At 54.0% G+C, this 24,922-nt stretch overlaps 14 protein-coding genes across 14 annotated transcripts; 9 read left to right on the top strand and 5 right to left on the bottom strand.

Annotated features, from left to right (window-relative positions):
* Positions 1–532: 532 nt before the first annotated feature.
* On the top strand, positions 533–4,447 carry N7482_003144 (putative inositol polyphosphate phosphatase; the record flags this gene model as incomplete). The annotated part of the gene is made up of 6 exons (XM_056685269.1): positions 533–586; positions 650–3,002; positions 3,057–3,266; positions 3,324–3,583; positions 3,642–4,309; positions 4,372–4,447. 6 exons carry the CDS (start codon positions 533–535, stop codon positions 4,445–4,447), a joined length of 3,621 nt encoding a protein of 1,206 aa, XP_056548875.1.
* Positions 4,448–5,054: 607 nt separating this feature from the next.
* On the top strand, positions 5,055–6,698 carry N7482_003145 (glycoside hydrolase family 27 protein; the record flags this gene model as incomplete). The annotated part of the gene is made up of 7 exons (XM_056685270.1): positions 5,055–5,129; positions 5,185–5,317; positions 5,368–5,508; positions 5,561–5,650; positions 5,703–5,999; positions 6,063–6,247; positions 6,312–6,698. 7 exons carry the CDS (start codon positions 5,055–5,057, stop codon positions 6,696–6,698), a joined length of 1,308 nt encoding a protein of 435 aa, XP_056548876.1.
* Positions 6,699–7,373: 675 nt separating this feature from the next.
* Positions 7,374–8,358, top strand: N7482_003146 (uncharacterized protein; the record flags this gene model as incomplete). The annotated part of the gene is made up of 3 exons (XM_056685271.1): positions 7,374–7,498; positions 7,561–7,696; positions 7,771–8,358. 3 exons carry the CDS (start codon positions 7,374–7,376, stop codon positions 8,356–8,358), a joined length of 849 nt encoding a protein of 282 aa, XP_056548877.1.
* Positions 8,359–8,813: 455 nt separating this feature from the next.
* N7482_003147 (BTB/POZ domain-containing protein) lies at positions 8,814–9,597 on the bottom strand (the record flags this gene model as incomplete). The annotated part of the gene is made up of 2 exons (XM_056685272.1): positions 8,814–9,495; positions 9,554–9,597. The coding sequence occupies 2 exons, from the start codon at positions 9,595–9,597 to the stop codon at positions 8,814–8,816; spliced, it is 726 nt and encodes a 241-aa protein (XP_056548878.1).
* A 1,528-nt stretch (positions 9,598–11,125) lies between these two features.
* Positions 11,126–12,547, top strand: N7482_003148 (DUF3431 domain-containing protein; the record flags this gene model as incomplete). The annotated part of the gene is made up of 4 exons (XM_056685273.1): positions 11,126–11,619; positions 11,676–11,767; positions 11,872–12,234; positions 12,321–12,547. 4 exons carry the CDS (start codon positions 11,126–11,128, stop codon positions 12,545–12,547), a joined length of 1,176 nt encoding a protein of 391 aa, XP_056548879.1.
* Positions 12,548–12,746: 199 nt separating this feature from the next.
* N7482_003149 (F-box domain protein) lies at positions 12,747–14,440 on the bottom strand (the record flags this gene model as incomplete). Its single annotated transcript, XM_056685274.1, has 3 exons — positions 12,747–13,250; positions 13,280–14,075; positions 14,151–14,440. The coding sequence occupies 3 exons, from the start codon at positions 14,438–14,440 to the stop codon at positions 12,747–12,749; spliced, it is 1,590 nt and encodes a 529-aa protein (XP_056548880.1).
* A 946-nt stretch (positions 14,441–15,386) lies between these two features.
* On the top strand, positions 15,387–16,067 carry N7482_003150 (GFA family protein; the record flags this gene model as incomplete). Its single annotated transcript, XM_056685275.1, has 1 exon — positions 15,387–16,067. One exon carries the CDS (start codon positions 15,387–15,389, stop codon positions 16,065–16,067), a length of 681 nt encoding a protein of 226 aa, XP_056548881.1.
* A 497-nt stretch (positions 16,068–16,564) lies between these two features.
* N7482_003151 (uncharacterized protein) lies at positions 16,565–16,823 on the bottom strand (the record flags this gene model as incomplete). Its single annotated transcript, XM_056685276.1, has 2 exons — positions 16,565–16,725; positions 16,757–16,823. 2 exons carry the CDS (start codon positions 16,821–16,823, stop codon positions 16,565–16,567), a joined length of 228 nt encoding a protein of 75 aa, XP_056548882.1.
* A 563-nt stretch (positions 16,824–17,386) lies between these two features.
* On the top strand, positions 17,387–18,378 carry N7482_003152 (uncharacterized protein; the record flags this gene model as incomplete). Its single annotated transcript, XM_056685277.1, has 3 exons — positions 17,387–17,826; positions 17,884–18,211; positions 18,268–18,378. The coding sequence occupies 3 exons, from the start codon at positions 17,387–17,389 to the stop codon at positions 18,376–18,378; spliced, it is 879 nt and encodes a 292-aa protein (XP_056548883.1).
* A 1,007-nt stretch (positions 18,379–19,385) lies between these two features.
* Positions 19,386–20,180, top strand: N7482_003153 (uncharacterized protein; the record flags this gene model as incomplete). Its single annotated transcript, XM_056685278.1, has 1 exon — positions 19,386–20,180. The coding sequence occupies one exon, from the start codon at positions 19,386–19,388 to the stop codon at positions 20,178–20,180; it is 795 nt and encodes a 264-aa protein (XP_056548884.1).
* Positions 20,181–20,674: 494 nt separating this feature from the next.
* N7482_003154 (YjbQ family protein) lies at positions 20,675–21,234 on the top strand (the record flags this gene model as incomplete). The annotated part of the gene is made up of 2 exons (XM_056685279.1): positions 20,675–20,950; positions 21,076–21,234. The coding sequence occupies 2 exons, from the start codon at positions 20,675–20,677 to the stop codon at positions 21,232–21,234; spliced, it is 435 nt and encodes a 144-aa protein (XP_056548885.1).
* A 383-nt stretch (positions 21,235–21,617) lies between these two features.
* N7482_003155 (zinc-finger domain-containing protein) lies at positions 21,618–22,402 on the bottom strand (the record flags this gene model as incomplete). The annotated part of the gene is made up of 3 exons (XM_056685280.1): positions 21,618–21,746; positions 21,803–21,970; positions 22,064–22,402. 3 exons carry the CDS (start codon positions 22,400–22,402, stop codon positions 21,618–21,620), a joined length of 636 nt encoding a protein of 211 aa, XP_056548886.1.
* A 362-nt stretch (positions 22,403–22,764) lies between these two features.
* On the top strand, positions 22,765–23,451 carry N7482_003156 (uncharacterized protein; the record flags this gene model as incomplete). Its single annotated transcript, XM_056685281.1, has 1 exon — positions 22,765–23,451. The coding sequence occupies one exon, from the start codon at positions 22,765–22,767 to the stop codon at positions 23,449–23,451; it is 687 nt and encodes a 228-aa protein (XP_056548887.1).
* A 322-nt stretch (positions 23,452–23,773) lies between these two features.
* N7482_003157 (putative dephospho-CoA kinase) lies at positions 23,774–24,589 on the bottom strand (the record flags this gene model as incomplete). The annotated part of the gene is made up of 1 exon (XM_056685282.1): positions 23,774–24,589. The coding sequence occupies one exon, from the start codon at positions 24,587–24,589 to the stop codon at positions 23,774–23,776; it is 816 nt and encodes a 271-aa protein (XP_056548888.1).
* Positions 24,590–24,922: the final 333 nt, after the last annotated feature.

Below are 24,922 nucleotides of genomic sequence, written 5' to 3' on the forward strand. Positions count from 1 at the left end.
GCCTTTAAGCTCAGATCCAGAATTCTGAGTCCCGACGGAGGTACCTCAGTAGCAGAAATATGAAGACTTACCACATGATTGAGACTGGTATGCCTGAGTGGGTTACTGCGCAGACAGACAATTGAGGCACCCCGCGGTGTCAGGGACGGAAAGTTGCGCAGGAACCAGATGATCTGCCACTCCCGTGATCGTCCTCCACTTTCCTCCCCGCCACTCCATTTCACCATTCCACCTCTTCTTCCTCTTTTCCCACTTCCATGACCCTCGCACGGTCGACTTTGTTTTGACTTTCACGGCCGCTGCGCCGTTCACGTTCTGCAGTGTCCCGGCGCTCTTCCCGCTTTCTTTCGGCATCCCTGTTGCATTTGGGCGCCCGCCCTCCCGCCTGCCCTCTCCCGCCTGCCCTCCCGCCTGCCCTCCCGCCAAGGTCTACGACCCTTCCGCACCGTCACACCATCTCTCTCTCTCAGGGACCGAAAACTCAAGCTTATGATCGATCTTGCCGGCTGGTCTCGGCGACGGATCCGCGGTTATGGCCATGGAGGGAAACGGCAGGGAACAGGAGAACACTGACGACGCTCCCATAGTATGCTTGCCCAACTAATCTAAATTTGGCACGCGGATACACTAACACTACTGGTCTCAACAGAGACCTGTGTCCTCCCTGCTCTCACACTTTGAGAATCTCGCCCATCATGAACCCAAATCACCGCCTGCATCTGGTACTAGCCCGCGTGACTCCTCTGGTCGCTTTCTGAAGACCCCCGAACCCGGTGACGAGCCCCGATCCAGCCGCGCCTCTTTGGACTTACCTCGACCACGGTCCCCATGGACCACGGCAGTCGATGAGAGACAGGGGCGCGACTATGGACAGAATGATGGCGAGAATTTGCGAGTGCGCGGATCCCCCGGAGGTCGATATGGCCGACCAATCTCGATGATGAACATCCACCACTCGTCGCCACAACTTCCGCCTACTTTGACCGTCCATTCTCCCCAATCGCCGCCGCGGAACCTGGAGCGCAATCGCCCATCACCTCCCCAATATGATAGTCGCAGGTCTCGAAGCTCGGTACATCTTCCTCGTCAATCTGTGTCTCTGGGGGTGTCGCCTGCGCCGACGGCTCGACCGGTGACGCCGCAGCTCGGATCATCTATGCCTGTGGAGAAGACAACTGCGCGGCTGTCACCGGATCTGTCCCCCATTGTAGATGGGCGCGGTAGCCCAGCAGATCGCAAATCGAAGAGTACATCACTGCCACCGCCAGCTGACAGGGCTGAGAAGCCGAAAATTCCCGCGAAGCCTGCGATGTTTTCACACCCAGATACCAGCTCTCTAGCGCCACGACCTGACAAAGCATCATCTGACGATCATGTCTCACCGTTCAGCACTCCTCCTAGCAGCCCCGAGAAAGTCCCGACCAAGCCGGCGTCTACGGACAAGACCCGCCTGAAGCCACCTGGCCGACCTGTTACGGAACCGCCGAGCCGGCGCTCGTTTGAAGATCGGTCACCAGCACCATCAGCCTATGCGAGACATGATGCTAGGGAGCTAGGTTTCTCCAGGACTCGCCCGACCTATGAACCTAGTCGGGCTACCAAGCCTTTGATGGTGCAAATCCCACCTTCCTCGCCTGGTCTTCCTGATTATGCTTCAGTAGCTCCGCCTCTGTCTGCTCAACGGCTTCGAGCGAGTGACAGTCCTTATGATCGCCCAGGTCTTCCTCCCAGACCGGCGTCTACAGCCATCCGTCGGAGCGGAGCCTCACCTGTTAGAGAGCATGCACAAACGGTGCGCAGTCCAGCCCAAATGACGCCTATTGCTCGATCTGCACCTGCTTTCCCGCATGTAGACAATGGAGCTCGGACCCCGCGCCAAATATTGCGACAACAGTCGTTGCCTCGCGAGTCGCATATGTCTGCTTACCCGGAGCGCCGTATTGCCAGGACGGACACCGAAGAAGAGGAATCAACAGCTGATGAGCCCCAAATCTCAAGGACGGACTATCCGGATTCCTCGCAGGCAAATCGACGCCCTCCCTTACTTAGAACGGGCCCCAAAGAGATTCCCACCAAGTACGACACGCGACTGCTTGCTGTATGTGGCAAGTATGTCTGTACAACTGGGTACTTAACCCGTGTTTGGGATCTCACCACTGGTGAGCAAGTTATGAGTCTCACTCATGGTGAGACGGTGAAGAGTCTGTCACTCGCTTTCAAGCCGGGTACAGCACTCGAAAATGAAGGACAACGCATTTGGCTTGGCACTAGTGCTGGAGAACTCCACGAGATTGATATTCCAACCAACGCCATTGTGACTACTCGGTCCTACCCATCTCGCCGAGAGGTCATTCAGATCCTGCGCCATAAGAAGGAAATCTGGACCCTTGATGATGAAGGTCGGCTGCTGGTATGGCCGCCAGATGAAACTGGCACGCCCAATTTGCAATACAGCTATCACAGCCCTCATGAGCGTGTTGCCCGAGGCCACACGTTCTCCATGGTTGTAGATGACAAGTTGTGGTTGGCATCTGGCAAAGACGTCCATATCTACCGGCCAAACGCGCGGGAAGACTCGGCCTTCAAAGTGTTCAAGCGGCCACTGGGTCTGCAGCATTCCGGGGATGTGACCTCTGGCACTTATACCACTCAGGATGGTGGCCGCGTATATCTGGGACACGCGGATGGCAAAGTCACTGTTTATTCCTCAACTGACTACTCATGCTTGGCCGTGGTCAATGTTAGTGTCTACAAGATCAACTGCCTCGGCATTGTGGGAGACTATCTGTGGGCCGCGTATAAAACGGGCATGATCTACGTCTACGATGTCAAGACCAATCCATGGACTGTGAAGAAGGACTGGCGTGCTCATGACAGTCCCGTCTGCGGTTTCGTACTTGACACAAGTAGCGTGTGGACGATGAACCGCCTCCAGGTGACATCACTTGGAACGGACAATTGTATTCGCCTTTGGGATGGTATGCTGGAGGACGATTGGCTTGGTAAGTACTTGTCCATTCGGTTACGGCCTAATCGCCTTTTCTAAGACTTTTTAGACAACCGAATGCAAGACAAAGACGTGGAGTATTGCAAGTTCCGCGAAATTCGAACCGTCATCGTTACATGGAATGCTGGGGCTTCAACACCAGGTAGTCTCCGCACATCGGATTTTATCCGAGACGCTGTCCACCCGGAGGATCCGCCCGACATTATTGTCTTTGGGTTCCAGGAGCTGGTCGACCTTGAGAACAAAAAGATCACAGCTAGTAGGTACCTCTGATCAGGATTCTCTCCGGGCATATTTACTAAATTACTCGCAACAGAGAGCTTGCTGCTCGGTAGCATGAAAAAGGAGAACGGAGAAAAAGAACACATGAGTCGGCAGTACCGAGTTTGGATTGATCATCTCACGCGATCTCTTCACGAGTGTATGCCTCTCGAAGAATCTTACGTTCTTCTCCATACTTCCAACATGGTTGGACTCTTCACCTGTGTTTTTGTCAAGCACAAGGAGCGGCACAATATCAGCAATATTAGCGCATCGGAGATCAAGCGGGGAATGGGAGGATTGCACGGAAATAAGGTTTGTGGCGTGTGTCCGTGTCCCTTTGGCGCAAGATTGTCTAATTCAAGTGTTGCAGGGTGCCCTTATCTTCCGCTTCGTTCTCGACGATAGCTCCATGTGTTTTGTCAACTGTCATCTCGCGGCGGGTCAAACCCAGACCGCGCATCGTAACAACGATATTGCGGCAATTCTCGAAGCCGAGACCTTGCCACCTGAGAATAGCTTGACTACCCGCATCGATCAGTTCGCTAGTGGCGGTGACGGTTCGATGATTATGGACCATGAGATCTGTATTCTGAATGGGGACCTGAATTACCGCATTGACTCCATCCCGCGTAATGTCATCATCGACGCTGTCCGCCAAAACAACCTCCCTAAGCTGCTCGATCGCGACCAACTTCTGGCTTCTCGGCGAAAGAACCCGGGCTTCCGACTACGCAGCTTCACCGAGGCACCTATAACGTTCGCACCGACATATAAATATGATGTCGGGAGTGACCAGTACGACTCGAGTGAGAAGAAGCGCTCCCCCGCCTGGTGCGATCGCGTTCTCTATCGTGGCCTCGGCCGCGTCAAGCAGCTCGAGTACCGCCGGCATGAAGTCCGGGCCTCCGATCATCGGCCCGTCAGCGCGACATTCAAAGTTCGCGTTAAGACGGTCCTGCCGCAGGAACGCGCGGTGGCGTGGGAAACATGCCAACAGGACTTCCAGAATGAGAAGCGACGGCTGGCTTCCGAAGCGAGGTAAGTAAATGATCGCTTAAGTGGCCTTCAACCCATCTGCAATTGACTGATGGAAATTCTAGCATCGAATACCTCATTACTGTCCTTGGTACGGATCCCCGTCAAGCCCGTGCGTTGATCCTAGGCAACGGTCAATAGCCGCGCCATTTCTGCATTCTAAAAAAATAGGTGAGCACGGGCATTGCGGCGGCGCGGAACCTTTTTTCGTTTTATATGAGGAGCACGGGCGTATATTGTACGAGTAACGATTCCACGATAGACATGTATCATGACGGAGCTAGACCTGCGTTGCTTGCTACTGTAGTATTGGTCTTATTGCGCTAGTTTGTATTGTAGCATTCCTGCCTGCCGATCTGCTATCCGTCAGACGCCCCGGAGGTGCTCGGGTGAGAGATGTCCGGGGGTACAACAACATCAAGCTCTGTTTGGTAACTGCGTTCCATGTTCCGGACTCCATTAGGCAACTGGAACTCCATTCCCAGGTTCCGGCCCCTCGTTTATCCCCTCTTCAAGCCCGATCCGAATACCGGATTCCCGCCTCCTTGCCTATTCGGGATGGCACCCTGCCCGCCACCGCAGGGATCGACATTACGTTTTGTCTAAGCTATGGATAGGAGCGTTGCGGCCCTTTATCCGGGGCTCCAGATCCACTGGGGTGTTCCCCGCACAATGTGACACCATATAGCAGCCGGGTTCTCGTCGTAGCATCCAACGTTGACCTGCTTACTTGTTTGGACCATACATCATGTTGACTTTGCTGTCTTTCGCTGCGCTGGCATTCCTGCCGTCGGCGAACGCGCTCGTGAGGAAGGAGAACGTGGTAGGTTCCTCTTCCTCGCCATTGCCTATCCATCGGATATTGATTTGGCCAATAGGGGAGACTTCCTGCTTTGGGTTGGAACTCGTGGAATGCCTTTGGCTGCGATGTGGATTCCACCAAGATCATGACTGCCGCGAACGAGATGGTGAAGCTTGGTCTGAAGGACCTTGGATATGAATATGTGAACAGTGAGTTTTCGCTTCCATTATGTTTATACCATTATTTCTAACTTATTTAGTTGATGACTGCTGGTCCGTCAAGGACACGCGCAATTTGACGACCAAACGCATTATCCCGGATACCTCCAAATTTCCAGGGGGAATTTCTGGGGTTGCTGATCAGGTGCATGACCTGGGGTTGAAAATCGGTATTTATAGTAGTGAGTCGGCCTAATTAGGTTCTCACGAGCAAGGGCCTTAACAGATTCATAGGTGCTGGGGAGACTACTTGTGCCGGGCATCCCGCTAGCTTGGGGTATGAGCAGGTCGATGCAGAGGCTTTCGCGGAGTGGGGAATCGACTGTCAGTCCTTGTTGAATGGATTCTCATTTGAACCCAGCTAATCAAACTATAGACCTCAAGTATGATAACTGCGGGGTCCCCAGTAACTGGACTGACCAGTATACCGCCTGTGTCCCCGATGGGTCTGGCAACTTCCCTAATGGGACTTGTCCTGACCTCTCAAACCCGGCTCCGGCCGGTTATGACTGGGCACAGTCTAAGACCTTCACGCGCTATACTATGATGCGTGATGCTCTCTTGGCCCAGGACCGCACCATCTTGTATTCACTCTGTGATTGGGGCCAGGCTGACGTGAACACCTGGGGCAATGAGACGGGCAACTCGTGGCGTATGTCGGGCGACATCCAAGGTGGGTTATTTGCTAGCCATGAAAAGTGACAGTAGCTAGCAGAAGCTGACCCGTAATTACTAGCAAATTGGCCTCATGTCGCTGAGATTGCCAACGAGAATAGCTTCAGGATGAACTATGTTGGATTCTGGGGCCACCCGGATCCTGATATGCTCGAAGTTGGAAATGGAAACCTCACAAGCGAGGAGAACCGAGCACACTTTGCTTTGTGGGCAGTCATGAAGTCACCATTGATTATTGGCACTGCGGTACGATGCAATGGGAGCAGCCTTCTTTATCTTATGTGGATATCCATGCTAATATCCTGTCTAGCTCGACAACATCACCGATGCTAATCTGGCTGTCCTAAAGAACCAGTACTTGATCGACTTCCACCAGGATCCCGTTGTGGGACGCTCTGCTCACCCTTACAAGTGGGGATACAACCCTGACTGGACTTTTGATCCTGTCCACCCTGCTGAGTACTGGTCGGGTCCATCCTCTACTTTGGAGGGAACCTTGGTGTTGATGTTGAATTCGGAGGACTCTACTTCGACTCGTATTGCCTCGTGGAACGAGATTCCAGAACTGAAGGGCCATGACGCGTATCAGGTGATTGATGCCTGGAGCGGCGAGGATCTTGGGTGTGTCAAGGAGGCATACAGTACCTCGTTGGCCAGCCATGACGTGGCTGTGCTCGTGGTGAAGGGGGCCTGTTAAGGGGGGAAATGAGCTGCAGAACAATCATTGAGGTCTAGGGCTATTAGAACAGTCGTCAAACCTGTTGCAATGGCTTTCTTTGTTTCTTATCTTACATTCAAAGGCATTGACAATTCGACTGTTTCACTTGGGAGAGCATTTCTGAGCCGAGAAAAGTAAATGGATAGGCGTGAAGAACCGACACTTTCGGTAGCTGCATCCCCCGTCAACCATTGCGAGTAGTGAAGTGTATTATATTTTTATCAAAGGCTTTTCTTTTAAGGAGGTTTGGTTATTGATCCTGTACTTTGTCGAACACTTTGTTTTGTTTCGGAAGGCAATATTGGAATCAAGTCTTTGTGCATTGTCTGGATGGAAATAATGGAATGAATGATCTCAAATAAGGTAGTTGTATTTTGGCTGCAGCATAATGCGAGTGGCCGATTTTAGATCATTGTTTGGAGACGCCACGCTTCACCATCCTTGGCTTTCATCGAAGATACTAATAGCTATTGTTAGCCGAGACTTTGTGTCACCCTTTGTCACCGGAAGTATATAAGCCGCTCGCGAAGTATGCAATAGATTTTCGGCTTATTCGAAGCGGGTTTAAGAGTGCAAGATAAACTTGTGAACATTTTTCAATTATTTGTAAGTTACTAGCTAGCCCATCTAGACCTGAGATCTTGATACGACAAGATGCCTAGGAGAAAGCAGCCCAAGCATGAGGGGTGCTCCGTCCACCAGTGGAATCCGAAGTTGGTGTGGCTGGGACCAGGAGAGAATAGTACGCATCTTGCAGCTGTTCAAGAAACTGGCGGAAGGTAAGCGGATGATATGACGAATAATATTAAGCAAGCTGATTGAGCTCACTACTGTATCACAGTCGCTTCGCTAAGAGTCTCCGTGAGGGGGAGGACCGGTGGGTTAACATCTACTGTTTTGATGCAAACCCTTGCCGGGCGTTGCCGAAAGCTGATTTCTTCCGCGAGTCGGAGTATTTTCAGAATATCTACGCCCAGGTAAGCTTCATGATCCCTTGCCATTGATACCTCATTTCATAATGCGTCAGTTACTAACGCCCTGCCCGGTGTAGAACTCGGCTGTCAGCGCGCTCCGTCTCCCGGACCAGGTAGGTTTTCAAGACACCCATTTCATTGCGGACTTTCTTTGGGCAGGTGATTATGCTGTCCAAGAAAAGAATATTGTCAACTACAGGTTTCGCAATGTTGAGCCCCGTCACCCTGTTTGCAAAGCCTGCGAAAACCACTGCTTCCTACTTGCTCTTCACTTGGATATATTCCTCTCCGCACGGCACCTGGGTATGGAAACCCTTCAACTCCTAGCAATGGAGAAGTTCTGCCAGGCCATCAAAAATTCTAGTGACTCTGTTCTAAGATGGATTGTTCCATACGTGTACCAGACGGCGGTCTTTCGCCTTGAGATCATCGCAGGGATTGCGTACCCATATGCGATTGCAGGACTCATCGACTACCGCCCAATCCTTGTGGTTGGTGAGATCGTCACGTATATCCAGCGATCGAATTTGCACATACGTGAACCGCTCTGGGACATCTCACTGGGGCGTTTTCAGCCCGTGAACTATTTTGAATATTTGCGGGAGCACATCCCCGACTTTAGTTTTCATTTGGAGAGGGCGTTAGAGGTGGCTTACCCAGGATAATGAAGAGGGCTTGTGTTCTACCTCACCATATCCTCTCCAAAACGTTTCCCCCTAATAATAGGCAATGACTACTTACAGATGGTGGCTTGTGTTCATAGCTTCGAATTTTCTTAAAGAGGTATAGGGTTAGTGACGTGTCTGGCAAAGTGCAGATGCTAAAGATTCATTGAGCGAGATGATGCACCAATCATATACCAAGAATCAGATACAACGGGAAGAACTACAGTAGTCTATTGCGAATTACCTGAACTGGGTACATTGACCCCAGTGGCTCCCATGAATAGTACCATAATAACTCCGAGACATTCCAGCCTCTGCTATCACCCACTGCCTCGATGACTTGTGCGCCGTCAAAATTCGCAAGTTTCAAGCAGCCCCTTGTCGAATTAAGCAAAAATAAAAGCAAAACGACCGGTCTGTACATGTAACGAGACGAGGATATTGATTATACAGCACTAAAAATCCGAACCACAGTTGATACTCATTCTCGTTCCGCTGATAGGGTCTTCAAATTGCGTAGCGGAATCCATCTGACTTAGCGTTGACCTCACTTCTCGAAGCAAGTCAGCTCCGAAGGCAGGAATTTCATGACTTTCCTGCACAAATTTGTAGTTCTCGTCTCGAAGATATCCTTCAACCGAGGCTGCCGCTATGATGCGACGCACCAAATGCCCTGGAGGCAAAAGAGTTGCCCAAATAATATGTTGACGTGTGAGGTAATAGGTATTCGTATCGATAGGTCGTGAACAAAAGATGTCGCATTGGGGACCAGGATTGGCAACAAGTACATCTTTGATATACTGAGCCATTTGAGCTTCAATGCCTGTAATATGGCACATGTCTGCAAGTCTGACGAGCTCTATCGCACCCGAGATTTGATCTTCTGGGCCTTCGGAATCGAGTTGGATTCTGCGCAGGTATAGCCACTTTATGAGTGCTTCGAAACTCCGCACCGAGACTACTCCTTCCACTTCTTCCAGAGTTGCTACCTGCTGCTGTCCCTCTGCAAAGTTACTTTCGAACATTGTGGTAAAATAGATAGACTCCTTGTAAAGGAGGTGCTTTGAAATTTCGTATTCATGGTCGCTGGAGCTTATCCGAATCTTGACGGTAGGACCATGATACAGTGGAAGAAGGCTGAGTGAGAGGTTTTTAGATACCACCATTCTCGAATAAACTTCAACGTGCTACTTACGTTGCTGCAAATTCCTTAGCACTTGTTTCAGGTAGGTCAGTCATTGCTTCGATTCGACATGCGAAGGAGGAGGTGGGAAAAGGCCGGATCGAAGAGAGGGGCAGGTGCAGTAAGTGACGACGTATTATACCATGACGCACTTGGAGCTACCGCTGCATACAGTATGTACAGTACATTCTTAAGCTGTTATTTACGACTGTTCTGGATTACTGCCAAGAAAGGAGGAACGGATATTTTAATGCAATCGACACAGTTTTGATCGACCTAGCAGCGACTCACCTTCCCGTGGGTTCGTGGACTACGAGCCAATTCTCTGCTGCCCTGGGATACGTTTAGATTGTACAGGGTAAGGTCTTTAAGGTCTCTACAGAGCCGTTGATTGAAACTCGAGCGCAAATGGTAGTGTCTTTCCGGGCAACCACAACACCACCGGGCCAGGAGAAATGCTGTTGATACTAGCATAGCCGGTTTGGATCACTCGAACCTTTTTCTCAGGGCGACTTATCGCCTTAGCAAGCCCGAGTTCATGAGCTAATATTGGTGTGAAAACCACGAAGGCACCGTCCATGCACTGAATAACCACCAGGCTTTTTGATTCATCCTCGGATTCTGAGATAGCCTTTGAGTTATCATACTACTTTGACTTTCAGGAGGCCCACCGGATGGAGATTCTGTCGGAAATACCTTCACTCTTGCCGCTGTAGTGCAGCCGCCAATTCGACGCTAGACCCGCTAGATCTGGATGGCGCTTAGCTGGGTACCGACGGTCCCTCTGGATCATGACGGACATTCGGGCCTTGAGGTTCTACAGTACAATAGTAATAATGACATGCGGGCTGGAAGAACGGACTGGGCGGGACAACTGGTCCGATCGACGCCCGCAAGAGAAATGAAACAAGCCCAGCCTCTTATGGTAGGGATCGTTCGCGCCCCCTGATGGCCGCGCAATCCGATGACGAGGGAGACAGAAAATCGGGTCATGGTTGAGCATTCGGTATACTCCGTACATGCTGCGCACCCTGTGTTGGCAAAGAGAGATCCAATAGGCGGAAACAGGATTCGCATGCCCTCCCAATCCGCCTCGTGTGATATCTTGCCATGTGCCTTCTGAGCGATCGACCTCCAGTTTTAATCGAGTGCACTCCAGTTTCATATCCACCTGCCTCCATCTGACTGGCGCCGTTCTACCTCGTGCAGCGGTGGCCATGGCCATGCTCCACCCCGAATGGGCGATAACAGCGGCCCCTGTTCTGACCGTCGACGCTGTCGGTTTGTCCATTTCGACCCACTAGACTCTCTCCTTGTTCCGAACCCGAACGAGTCCGGACCGCCCACTGGGTCTCCTCACGGTAACCTCAGGGCCACAACCGGGAAATCTGTCGCTGGTTCCATGGAAATGCCGCCCGCTCGAGGGGGCCTCCGTTACGTCAATTCGAACCCTCCACTCGACTCAACCCTCTAACCCATATCTCATTCCCTGTGGCCTAATTCGAAGGGCCTCTCAGAGGGTTTCCTATTCCAACAACTACCGCGTCTCTTCTATATAATTCGCTCACCATGAAATGATCAGCGATGAACTGGCTTCTGCGCTTGTCGTTTCCGAGCCGCAAGCCCGGCGCGGTCACCTCGACCCGAGGTCGGCTCTTTGTGTACTTGGCTCTGACGGCGATAGTCTTGCTGTTTTCGTATCAGCTGGTTCTGAACCGCGAATCTTTCAGTTCGGATCTGAGATGGGCCGTGGGCAATGGCTTGAAGCCGCCCGTGGACTATGTCGTCCCTGTCCCTGAGACGCCCCGCGAGGGGGAGCAGCTTCAGGAGCAGTCTGATGATATGCCTCTGGAACCCCCCGAGCAGCAGTCGGAGGAGGAACCCGTGAAGCAGCAGGAGACGTACCCGTTTCGTGAGAAAGAGCTGGTGCTGGCTGCCATGAGCACAAGCAATATGTCCTGGGTGGAGGACCATGTGCCCCAGTGGCACCCCAATATCTATCGCGCGGATGTGCCTCCTGGAGAGGCTGACTTGACCGTCCCTGCTAATAAAGGCAATGAGGCGATGGTCTTTTTAACGTATGTTGGTCGTTCATCTGATATGATCCGATCGTGGAGAACTCACGTCAAACTAGTTATATAATCGATCGCTACGAAACCCTCCCCAGTATAGTGGCCTTCATGCATGGCGGTCGATATCAGTGGCACAACGATAATCCATTATATGGTATGCGCCTTTCGTCTCTTGTGTTGACATTTCTTTTGATTTTCTTTCTCCCTTTTCGTGTTCTTTTTGCTGCGCGCAGACCGTATACATCTAACATTCTCCAGACTCTGTCATTTCCATGAATGATCTCCAACTCGACTACGTCCGCGAAGCCGGGTATGTCAACCTACGCTGCTCCTGGGTAATTGGCTGCCCGGTTGAACTCGAGCCAGCACGCTATTTACGTGAGCGCCCCGAGGATGAAGGGCATCCGACCGCACTCGAGTTCCCGGACCGCTTTCTGGAGCTCTTCCCCGGCGAGGAGCTACCGGAAGTGGTGGGCACCGCATGTTGCAGCCAATTCGCGGTGTCGCGGGAGAAGATCCAGGAGCGTGGCGTCGAGCATTACATACGATATCGGCAGTTTTTGATCGACACTAAATTGGGATCGGAAATCAGTGGGCGGATTTTTGAATACGTGTGGCACAGTACGCGTCCCTTGCTTTTGATTTTTAACCTTAAAATTTAACATTTTAAACTTTCTGGCGATCGGTGCTGACATTCATTCCTGCAGTCATGTTCGGGAAGCCGGCACAACACTGTCCGGACCCGCGCGATTGCTACTGCCGTACATACGGGTATTGCAATATGACCGAAGAAGAGCTGCAAAAGCAGTGGGAGTGGCGTGGCTTGGCTTTACCGGAAGGGTGGCCCGACGTCGACGAGTCGGCGGGATTGCAGAAGAGAGGTGACCTCCCATCTGTAGAATACTGGCGGAAATCAACATCAAGACGAATCTAGCCTCAGACACGCTGGCGCAAGCCTGAGACGCTGAAGACAATAGACAATGGGACACGCATCAATTGCACGTGGCTTCGTTAGGTCATGTAGCACTTGCGTGCAGCTGAGATACATGCGGACTACCCCCGATTCTGCGACCAAATCACCCAATAATCCAACACAACCCCCATCGTCCCGGATGAACAACACTGATGAACAATTACCGCCAGAGATCCTGTCGACTGGACCGTTTGTATCCACTGCTACTCTTGGGGCGCTCCCCATCCTCGGCAGGCACGGCCAGGAACCCGCCAAAGCCGTTGCCTACCAGCACACTCTTCCGAGCATCTCCCCCCCAAGATCGACTTAGCTGGGCGTCTTGGAAGCTCACCGGCCGGGTCTTGACACCACTGTGTCCCAGCGCCGGATCCGGATCGTACGGGGTAAAGTTCCACTCCAGCTCGTCGAGACCTTTGCTGTAGACATTCAATGGCTGAGAGAGACCCCGGCCCCCAAACTGGGGCCCATTCTCACCGCCACCGAAAAGCCTCGGGGGCGGCGTGAGGAGCAGGGTGTCGGGGAACTGTGCGTCTCGAACGTAGAGATCACGCAGCGCAGGTAATGCGCGAGACATCAAGGAGGAAATGAGGTAGGTATAGTACGAGCCTGTCACCGGGGGCAACCCATTTGCCTCCGCCTCCGATGTAATCTCATAATGGAGGAGCTGCAGCGACGTGGACCGCAAGGGGGGACGTGCTCAGCCGGGAAGGATCGAGCGACTTCCTGGACTATGGAGAGGTTCTCGAGCCGCGGAGCCACCGATAAGATTCGGTGCAGGGTCGAGGGAAGGACCCCCGTCGCGGCCAGAGTCAAAGACTGCAGGGCGGTTCGGTTTTCTGGCGCGGAGAGAAGCGCGGCAAGCCCGCCTGCCGTGACGTTGGGAGTCTCTCGAAGGGTCAGCTGCTGCACCGCCGGAAAGGGGGGAAGCGACCCATTGCCAGCAAATGCCGAGTCCTCGAGCCACGGGAGGTCGTCCAACGTGACATCACGCAGCTGGGGGAACGAAGCTAGGCCGCTACGAAGCGTTCCGGCTTCGATTTGCAGTCCTGACAGCTCCAATTTTTCCAAGTTGACCCACAGCTGCGAGCCCGGAAGGCGCGCAAATCCGCCCTCGGCTCCATGGCGATAAGCGATGCGGCGAAGATCGGGGCAACGGATCATCAGCTCCTGTTTCAGCGCTGCGCATGAAGGCTCATCACTGAACAGCCCGGCCGGGAGGTCGACAAAGCGGAGGTTGGGGAGGACGGAGATGGTGCGGGCGATGGTGGCCTTGTTGGCTTCCCGGGTCATATAGGGCATGCGCAGCGAGAGGACCATATTACCTAGGCCTTGTGCTTCACGGACAGACCGCATGAAGAGCTCGAGGCGGACTTGCGGGGCGTCGATCGGGTCGCCATTGCGATCGAAGAAGGAGCGGCGTTTGCGCTTGGCCGCGAGTTCGACTTCGAGTTCGCAGTAGTGGACGGGATCAATGCGAACATTCGTATAGCTAGGGCAAGGAGGAGAGAAGATCCGTCAGCAGGAAGCCAATCGGCTGTGGTGGTTGGGGGTTGCGGTCGCATACAGGAGCGCGCGTGCTTCGAGGAACCAGCGCTTGCAGACCTGCGCGCAGTGCGCCAGGTCGCGCATGTCACATAGCATGCAGCCATCGGTCATCGACTCCTCGGAGGTCTCATAGGAATTGTCCACAGTGTGTGGGCACACATGGGCGAAGATGTATGCGAGCACAGGACGGGGCAGCTTTCTAGTGTAATCGCGGCCAGTGGTCCTGGCCGAGCGGGGCGGCGTTTGGTGCTCGGTCGCAAGCCCCGCACTGCGCCGCGGACGGGCTCGGAGCCGGTCCAAGAGGCCCATCCTGGGGAAACGAGATGAATCAAGGAGGTTGGGATGCGGAAGGGGGCATCGGCCTCGAAGAAAGAGAGGGAGGGGGGTTGGGTGGAGGATGCCAGACAGGCGCGACGTGAGGTCTGGGGAAGGGCAGCGATTTGGTCGCTTTCATGCAGGGTCCGCCCCAAACAGCCAAGCTGAAACGCCCAATCGAATAAGCCGCCGTACGCTTGTTTCAGCTGGCCGCTTCATTTCCTCCCCTATGGCCGGGGGTTTGCTGAGAGGGTGTGGCGACTCGGGGATGGGGATATGCCGGGGAACGTATCGCTCTTCGCTCTTCGCTCTTCGCTGTTTGCTGTTTGCTGTTTGCGAGGATGCTGACAGCGCAGACATGATGATTCTGGGGGCGGATGAAGTGACAGCCCCAAACTTCCCCAGGTGGGGCGACGTTCGCCCCTGGCCAGACCCGGTTCCTGGCCATCGCCCATGGGTCATAGATCCTAAACGCATACCAAGGCAGGCAGCATCGGTCATCGGACAGTGATCGGTTGGTTCCATGGATGTTCCATCGGTGTTCGATCCAGGCGAACTCGGTGGAGCCCGTCCAGACATGCTCGGCGCAAACCTGCCCGGCAGGACCATCATGACATCACCACGAGGTTGAACCCACGAATGAAACAGTCACCAGAGAAGTGTCGTCTCAATGGAGGAGAGGCAGATGGACGTTGCTCTGTGTCTCTGGAGTGCATGGACAGAGGGAAACCAGGTGACCGTCACCGTGACGAGGAGCCCCAGCGGTCCAAAAGGGACATGAAGAACCAGTTTGCGGAGGCTCAACTGACATCATTCCCTTCCGGTCCACTGTATAAGACGGGCATCCAGCCTGGTTTCACAGGAGCTTCAACACCACTACGCCCTGTCTCGCTGCTCGCTTCTCAACTCTCAGTTTAGTTCTCAGTTCTCCATCGTCACCATGGCCGAAATGGGCGCGTTCAAAACGGACAATCCGCTGCCGGCCCCAGCGGTCACCAACAACATTTCCGAACATACGCTTGACGGCGAAGAATGGAAGCACCGTGCTCCATATCAGGTTCAGTCCCCCGACGAGTTTGGCCCGATCAAGTGGCGCGCCCAGTGCAAATGCAGACGAGTTTCATACGCCGTCAAACGAGACAAACCTCTGAATGCCAAGTTTTGCCATTGTCGCGGATGCCAGGTCATGCATGGGGCTCCCTTCCAATGGGCTGCCATCTTCCACAAGCACGACTTGAGCTTTACCAACGGTTCCGCCGGCTTATCCTTCTACTCGGCGTCCCACGACTCCCAGAAGTACGACGTGCCGACCAAAGTGTCCTGTTCCTTCTGTCATACTCTCATCATGGACGAGGGCCGCAATATGTGCCTGGTGTTTCCTCAATTGATCCAGTTGGAGGGCTCGCAGGACGAGCAGCGAAAGCAGAGGGATGCGTTCCGCCCAACGTATGTATATGTATGCCGCCTACCCAGGCTGAACATGACCGTTGACCTGTCTTCCAGGTGTCACATCTTTTACGAACAGCGCATGATGGATATTCCCGATGGAATCACCAAATGGTCCGGGATGGACGAGAATAGCCAGCGTATGGATGACCAAGGGGCAGTCATGGAGTCGTAATGGGCTGATGTGAGTCGATGTGAGACCACTGGACGTGGAACAGAATTGGCGTGGGCGAGTGGTGTTCACGATAGCAATCGGCCTCGTTTGACCGACATTCGATTTGGGAGCCTTGGACCAGGGTTGCTTGGTGATGCAATGACAGTCTCCCGTGTGATATGCCGGATGGAAACCGGATTGAACGAACCAACCGATATTCAACCCCCTCGATTTCTATCGATTCATTCCACCGACATGATCGGCCTGACACTCGACCAGCTCATCCTGTAGAGACTGGTTTGCCTGGTGTGCTACCGACCAGCGTAGCGGAATAGTAAAATTGGCCTCGGGGGATGTTCAACCTGGATTGCATCTGGATCGCGATCACAGCTTCATATGTCCATACGGAAGGTGCACTACGAGGAATTGCGGAGGAAAAAGGCTGGTTCTCCGAACTCTTGTCTCTGACCATCTCCTTCTAGTATTAGACGCGAGCAAAAGGGAATACAGTATGTTCATTACGGAGCCTTCCCAAGAATTTGATCAAGTTCAAAGGGTATCACGTGGCCGTCGAGCTGGAAGACCACAGCCTGCAGAGCAGAATGAAGATCTCGCAAGTGAGATGCTGCTGGCCCTGCTTGTGGTCCAGCCTGGCCAGCCGGCGGGCGAAGCGGTTGACCTTGCAGAAGACGCTCGGTCAGCCAACGTACCGAAGCCGAGTGTTTCCTCCAGGTGCAATGCCGTCCACGAGTATTCAGACCAATCACGGAAGCCCATCCTGAAGCCATCCTTTCTAACGACGGTCTCATGCAGGGATGTGGTACCGGCTGGTTGTATACCGGCTAGCGTTAGGTATGGAGCCCGCTTGACCCGCAGGGTCTCCTCAACATTTCCACACTAAACATCTATGTGCATTTTCCCAATCTTAACGTCTGTCCGATAGCCTTTAACCGAACCCGGTTAGGCTTGATAAAGACGCCCGGATCTTCAGGGCCAGTGGAGCCCAATCACCATCTGATAGAAGTAGCGTGCAGAATCGATTGCATTTCCGAGTCTGTGCTGGCCGGGCACATCGGCTGGGGCTAAAATGCGCCGGTGCGGGATTCCCACGACTCCACGATGCGACCCTTTGCAGCTCATCTCCTAAACAGGAAATACGTCGCCCATCTCAAGCTTCCCCCCTCTTTTTGCCCGCTGTGGCCCGTTCTCCAAATGTTTCACTCGGCAATGCTCGAAGACTACTCGCCTTTCTTAAGGCCGCATTCCCTCGACATGGTCATGTTCTCCAAAGCTACAGATCCCCGGCGCATTCGTGATTTCCTTGCAGACCTTCTCCGAGAATGATGTGGCTTCAGTCATGGGCCCATCTTGCCCTGTTGGCTGGCCTGGCCGCCGCCGTCACGCAGATCACCGACGATGAGATGTCCTCTCTTCTCGATGCCGGGGCGGTGGATCTGGCAGACCGTTATGCGCCCCTATGGTTCTTTGGTCAGGCCCTGAACCAACCGCCGTGCTACCCAACCTGGGCTTTCGGCGGGTCGCCGACGACTGCGGACGTTTATGATGACGCCCACAAGACCCCAGCGGCGCCGCAGTGTGAGTATCCCGACGTGGGGTGCAACTGCCGCAACCCCGGAGTGGCCATCGGCAACCCGGGGCCTGCGTTCCCCGTGTACTATACCTATCAGCGCTGCAATGCCACCGAGGTTCGCGTCGCGTACAACTTGTTCTATGAGAAGGATGGGGCGACGGTTGGCGCGATTCAGACTGGTCATGACTAGTAAGTTCATCCGGCAGGTCCACCGGATGCTTCGATCGGTTGACATCTCCTCCAAAGTGACTGGGAACGCGTGATCATTGTCCATTCGCGGGATGGCAGCAACAGGTGGGCCCCATCGCGCGCGCTGCTGTCGGCTCACAGCGGCTACCACGACCTGGCCTGGGGCGACATCCAGAACACCCTCACCACGGACGAGATCAATGCCGGCGACGCGAAGGACCCGAATGGTGTGCAGAACAACGACCATCCCAAGGTGTACGTGTCGTGGTCGAAGCATGCCAATTTCGACACTCGCAATACCGGCTGGAATGACCCGGCCAGCCAGTCGCTGGACAATGCGTTCCGCAGCCAAGACTGGTGGTACTTTGTTGACCCCCAATACTATGTATGTTGCCCTCAATTTCGGTGAATGGAAGCGGTTCCGGGACTGACCAGGGGTAGATTCGTGCCGACGACAGCACCGACGCTGGAAAGGCCCTGGGCGCCGCAGACTGGGGAAGTGCCACGAGTAACGCGCCATCCGTGCAATCGGGCATTTGCAGTGCATCGTAGATATAAACCTAGATGGTACTGGATAAAAATGGTATTCAACCGGGCCCTATCTCGCTCGTTAAACAAAACACAAACAAACAAACCCAATATTCGATCCCTTTTGATACCACCTTCCAATTCCTCAGAGGGCAGAGCATTGATCCGACGGTCCTCCGGCTGCAAGAGAAGCAAGAGAAGCTAACCCCCATTCTGACTGGTCGACATGAATGCACGACTGGCTGCTCGCGCGTCGACCGATCGACGAACCCCGCCAGTCTGTCTCCCGGCTTGCCCATACGCAAAAGACTATTTGGTTATAGCCATACTGGAACTGAAAATGGAACCTGTATGTGGTCAATGCGGATATCAAGATTCATACTAATCTATCCTGAACGAACAAAGCAGCATTTAACTGGAATAGCTGCCCAGCGGATATCTTGTACCTGGTATTCAAGTTACTGTCGCCTCCTGAACACCAGTCACTTTGTCTTGTGAATCAGAACTTCCGGACAATCGCCGAGCCACTGCTGTACTCGAAAGTTCAGTTCACTTGGCAAAAGAAGCATGACTGCTACTCTCACCTTGAGGCGCCCCCGCCAATCCCCCAGCTCTTACGGACGCTCCTTTCCACGCCTCAGCTGGCGGCTTACATTACGAGCCTCCACTTAGACGGCAACGCCTACGCCTTACATGCTACTCGATTCAACTTCCCAAGATTCACATCCCCGAGGATCAGCTGGACGAACCGATCGCGTTCAGCCGCCGGACTGGAGTCCCATTCAGAGACTGGTGGAGTCGAGAACTCCATGATGGCTCAGTAGATGCTCTTGTTGCACTACTATTTAGCACAGCTCCCAAGTCTGAAATATCTGCATCTTGGCTGTGCTTTCACGCGACAGAGTGCCCTCACTGGATTAGTGCTCCGATCAGCAATCTGCGAGCCTGGGACTTATAAGCTGGGCAATTTTCAGCATCTTCAAGAACTATCTTTCATTCATTTTGAGGATAGAGACGAAGCCTGCGACAGGATGGTCAAGAATACTGCAGATATCTTGCCATTCTTCTATCTACCGAATCTTCAACCCGTCTCCGCCTCAATTCAGAACCCGGATCAATGGGCGTGGCCCGCACCACACGCACCGGTCCCACCAACGCTTAAATCCCTGGATTTAACTAATATCCGAGAAAGGTATCTAGGGGAAATCCTTGCTGTGACGAAGAACCTACACACTCTACGCTGGAAGTGGTATTACGACTCAGGCGTCCAGGATGACTTTATTACCCAGACTGTCGACCTTGATCAGATCGCTGCTGCGCTATCTCATGTTCAAGGAACTCTAACGGATTTGGCCATCATTGCTGACTGCCAGCCTGCAGCTGCAGTTGGTGATTATCTGTCCCCGGGGTTAGAAGCGGTGGGCTCGTTAACACCGTTGGTACACTTTGACCGGATCAAGACACTCCAAATCCCCTTGGCGTTCCTGGTGGGATTCGCTCAGGATAGGACGAAACGGCTACAGGATGCTATCCCTAGAAACGTCGAGTTCCTGACCATCACGGATGACTTGGCGCTGCAAAATACGGATTACATGGAACAGCAGTGGCCTGCATGGGAATGGAGGGATTATGCTATCTTAGGCCTATTGGAGTCATGGCTGAGGGAGTGGACACGATGGACACCACATCTTAGTCGCGTTACTCTGCTGCTCGGTTGGATTGATACGGGTACAAATCAATGGTCGCCGAGGGCGAGGGAGCAGCTCTGGGGCTTGAGTGCTCAAGTTGGGATTCCACTTGAGTTTGTCAACAAGCCTCGATTGTAAGTGAAATATTGGTCGGGTCAGAACTAGCTAGAGCAGCTGCCTTCGTCATGAACAGTATCCTGTCGCAGGGTCTCGATCACTTGAGCATTGTCCTGTATCCATATATTAACGGCCATAATGAGCTTATGAAATATACTCAATTCGCCTAAATTTTTTTTCAAATTATCTCCTTGCGAATTCCTCAACTACGAAGACAACATTGTTCCCCAAAGTCTCGCGATAGTGTCCATGAAAATTGATAAGAAATATTCTTCCAATATGCCCGGTGATCAACTCACCATTTGCAACGCTCCGCATATCTACTGTATCCCGGGGGATGACTCTTGGGCTGGCCAACCGAACCGAAGTATAACCGAAGTATAACCAGCTCGCGGGCCCCGAATGACATCAGAAACCCCCCGCCCAATCACCGCCCCCTCAATCTCGCCCGCTACTTGCTCCCCACCTCTCACTTTCCACCGCGACACCGCACCATCACAACCACCCAAGCCACCATGTCCTGGTTCCAGAAGACCTTCACCCTGCCCGCGCGCAGCCGCGGCTCCTACCTGATCACCGATCACGTCCTCTCGGAGCTGCCCGAGATCCACGACTACAAGGTCGGCATGCTGAACCTGTTCGTGCAGCACACGAGCTGTGCGCTGTCGCTGAACGAGAACTGGGACGACGATGTGCGGGCGGATATGAGTGATGCGCTGGATCGCATTGCGCCCGCCGATCGGAAGGGCAATTTGTATCGCCATTCGGCTGAGGGAGAGGATGATATGCCGGTGGGTTGATTCCTTTTTTTTTCTTTTTGTTCTATTTTTTTTACTTGCCAGGCGGGTCGTTATGCGAATATCCGCTCGAACAGGCTTCTTTTGGTGCGCAATGCTAATACCATGTTGTCGACTAGGCTCATATCAAGTCCGCGCTCATCGGTGCCTCGGTGAATATCCCCATCTCCAATGGCCGCCTGGCGACTGGCACTTGGCAAGGTATTTGGTACCTGGAGTTCCGTACCAGTCGGCATTCACGCAAGGTTGTCGCAACCATCCAGGGTGAAAAGGCGTGACCTGCTGATGGAGCGAAAGAGCATTTATAACGGGGAAGGTCCGGTTGGAGTATATTTTCTTTTTTTCCTTTCAGAGGTTTACAGATACCAATGGGTTTCAGATATGGCGGTGATGGTGAAAAACCCAGCAACCGTATCATTGTAAACCCCAACGGCAGAGACACTGCCAACTTTGGTCCAGATAGATAGTGAGAGCCACGCTGAACACGGGCTCGAGACAAGCGCAGCTCCCAAACGAAACACTCAATACTTCACTTCACCACACAGCGGGCGAACGGCAGATCCATTGATCAATATTTCTGTACACGGCCTTGGGCCCAAAAACCAAATAACACACGCAAGGGAAAGATCAACGCCGACAAAAGGAATCTGATGCTAGTCGTCTATCGCTGCTCGAAGCCACCTTCCGTGACACGCTGGCTCTCGTTCACCTCGGCGGGGTCGTTGGTGGACTCGAGGGGGTAGCTGGTGGCGGGGAGAGATTCGAGGTAGGAACGGTGTTGCTCGTGGGCCTGTAGAGCGAATGTTAGCCATAGTTTCTGGTGGTATATGCGGCACGGCGACTCACGAAGGGAAGACCGCAGTATCCGCAGGTCGCGATATCGGGCTTGTCGGTGTTGATGAAGACCTTGGGGTGGCCGAGGGGACCACCACCACCGTCACAGCTGACGACCTTGGACTTTGTCCAGCGGACAGGCTGCTTGTGAATGAGCTCAATAGCGGCCATTGGGCGGGGCTAGATGGTCAATTGGTTAGTTGCACTGTGTCTTTCTCTCCCCCGCAGCTCAGACCAATAGTCCCAGCTGGGAGATGGGTAGAATCCGCCCACCTGAGTCTCCATAATGGTCTGCTCGAAGCGAGGGCCGACCATAGCTTGCTCGCGCGGCTGCTGGCTGGCAGCCCAGGTGTTGGCCCGGTTGGGGGCCTGGAGGCTGCGGATGCGCTCCGCCTTGACGGGATCCTCCTCCATCAGGCCATCCCAGACAACATGGCTATCGGTCGTCACGGCATTGGTCTCAGAGACATTGGGCTTGACCACGGGCGGGTTCGGGTCGTTGGCCTGCATGCGATTCTCAGACAGCCGGGGCACGGTCGAGGAGTAGGCGCGGACGGCGAACTGGGGGCGGAACGACACCAAGGCCGTGAGGCGGCGGCTGCAGGACATCATGCTGGGCAAATTGAGTCCAGGGGAGGTGGTGAGGTGGGGAGGACGAGACGTGGTTCGGGAAGGAGTCTAGTCGAGGGACTGAATAATCCGTGAGTTGTGGTTTGGTGCACGCTCACCGCCTACCGCCTGCTGAATGCGCCGGGAAGCTGTCGGGTTTTCTGCCGGAGGATATTCTGGTGGATTTGCTTGCACCTGTGGACTTCCAACGCGCTCGCATTGTGCAGTTAATTGCCCACCATGTCATCGTCTCCAGGTGCGGCTGCAAAGCCGGGAAAGGCCATGTCGTCCCGTCTGTTGACGATGAAGGTATGCTTTCCCCAACATGGTCCTCTTGCGGGGCGGAGCTAACTTCTTCACAGTTCATGCAGCGCGCTGCTGCATCTGCTGCCGCGAAAGAATCGCGGAGTCCAGCGGCTGAGGATGATCAGCGCACGCCAAAGCGCCCCAGGCTGTCCACAGAAGCCGGCAGCCCGGCCACTCCCCAGTCCGATCTGGAGGCTATCTCCGCGGCGCTGGCTGCTGAAGAAGCGAAGCGGCGAGAGGCTGTTGCTCGACAAGCAGCCGAGGCGGGCGAGTCTGAATGGGTGCTGGACATCCCCGCTGCAGACTATGCCCCGCAGCCAATTGTGCTTGCGGCAGACTCATTGGATGCTGAGGATGATCTCCCTCAGGGTGGCCGTCGTGCATACGGAAACTTCAAGCGCAGCAAGCCCTCTGTGAGTTCCTTCTTGCACATGTCCTTGTTTGATCACAGACTAATATTTCCACAGGCACCCACCCACCCCGACGCCGACCAAGATGATGACGACGACGATGAGGAGGAGGAGGAGCTGACTGCCAAGGACGCAGCGAATCCGCAGGCTGTTGAGGCCTGGCTTGAAAGAGTCAGGCAGAAGGGGCTGGCCAAGGAAGCACGCCGAAAGGCGGCTATGGCCAAACAAGACAAGGTCAGGCTATCTGGGCTGACCAGTATTTCTGGCTCGCGCCCGGCCGCGTCTCCCAAGAATAACTCCCAGTCATCGAAAAAGAAGAAGAAGCGCAAGGATTAGGCGCACCACTTGGGTGGACCATGTGCTTTCCAAAACTGCAGATATCCTGGGGGATCTACTCGAGTCAACTTTGGCGTTCAATATGGAGCATGGACAATCGGCGTTGGGGAATTCGGCAGCATAGTTGATCGCTACCAATGCATATTTCAGCACACCATTCTATTTCTAACACCCGTCATCCTGGTGAAACAAAACATCAAGATTGTATGATATCTAACGCCGTAGAGGCTCGATTCTAGGCCAGTCTGTACAGGTATAAAAAAGAGAAAAAAATTCCACAAGGTATCAGAACTTCCAAGCAAGGACAACCATCATCATCACATCACAGCTTCGCCTTCTCCTCCCTCCTCCTCTTCTCCCATCCCTTCTGCGTCGCAAAATTGACCACCAAATTCCACACTGCAACTCCCATCCCAACCGGCGGCGCAATTAGCAACGCCCACGCCCACCACCGCGGACTCGATGCCGCAATACTCGCCATCGCCTCCTTCACGGCTGCCTCTAGCTCCACCTTATCTGCATCATTCCAGACCACCACGCCCCGCGCCGCGGCGGTGCCCCGGAACTCGGCCTGGGCTGCCTTGGTCCGCACATCGCCCTGGCTGCGTACACGGTTCTCTGCGTCCTCGGCGGTGAGGTGGGGGTCGCGAGCGCGCAGGCGCGCCATTTGGATGGCCGGGTCGTGGACGCCGACCACGATAACCGTGCCGCAGATGAGGTCCATGCCGCTCTCAAAGAGCAGCGGCACGTCGAGAACCACGGCCCATTGGCCGCGTAGGTAGTGGTAAATCAGCGCAGTGTAGACTTCCCAGCGCACGGCGGGGTGGATAATTCCGTTAAGGACCTGGCGATCGCGCTTGCGCTCTTCCGTGTCGCCGAAGACGCGGCGGCCTAGAGCGGGCCTGTTGAGCGGTTTGCCGTGTGGAGAGGGAGCAGGGGCATCCTCGAGGAGAAGGTCGGGGGTGCTGGGACCAAAGTAGTTCACGATTGCTTTGTAGCCGGCCGTGCCGGGCTCGACGACCTTGCGGGCGAGGATGTCGGCGTCGACGATGGGGAGGGAGTAGGGTGGGGAGGAGAGGATGGAAGAGACCGTGGATTTGCCCGTGGCTATGGAGCCAGTGAGCCCGATGATGAGCATCGCGGGCGGTAGCTCTGTGAAGAAGAGGGAAGGGGGTAGGAGGTCAGGGTGGTTATTTCGGAGAGGTCGTCAGAAGTTGAAATTCGGCGATGACGGAGGTTGCTGGCGAATGCGGGGAGATCCACCTCGACTACCTCGGCCCGCTTTGGGAAATAGCGAAATACAAACTATGAGATTTGCGACGATGTGGCATTAAACATTTTCCAAATCCAGACTATATAGGCTACTGGTACAGGTAGATCGCAACCGAACATGCGAGATTTGTCCCGTCATGTCCCTTCAGGTCAACCATGTATCGACCGGCGCGAAGATTATCCCAGCTTGATGTCAAGT

This window comes from Penicillium canariense (genome assembly GCF_028826845.1).
Source record: "Penicillium canariense strain IBT 26290 chromosome Unknown utg000001l_segment0_segment0, whole genome shotgun sequence".
NCBI classification, from domain to species: Eukaryota; Fungi; Ascomycota; class Eurotiomycetes; order Eurotiales; family Aspergillaceae; genus Penicillium; species Penicillium canariense.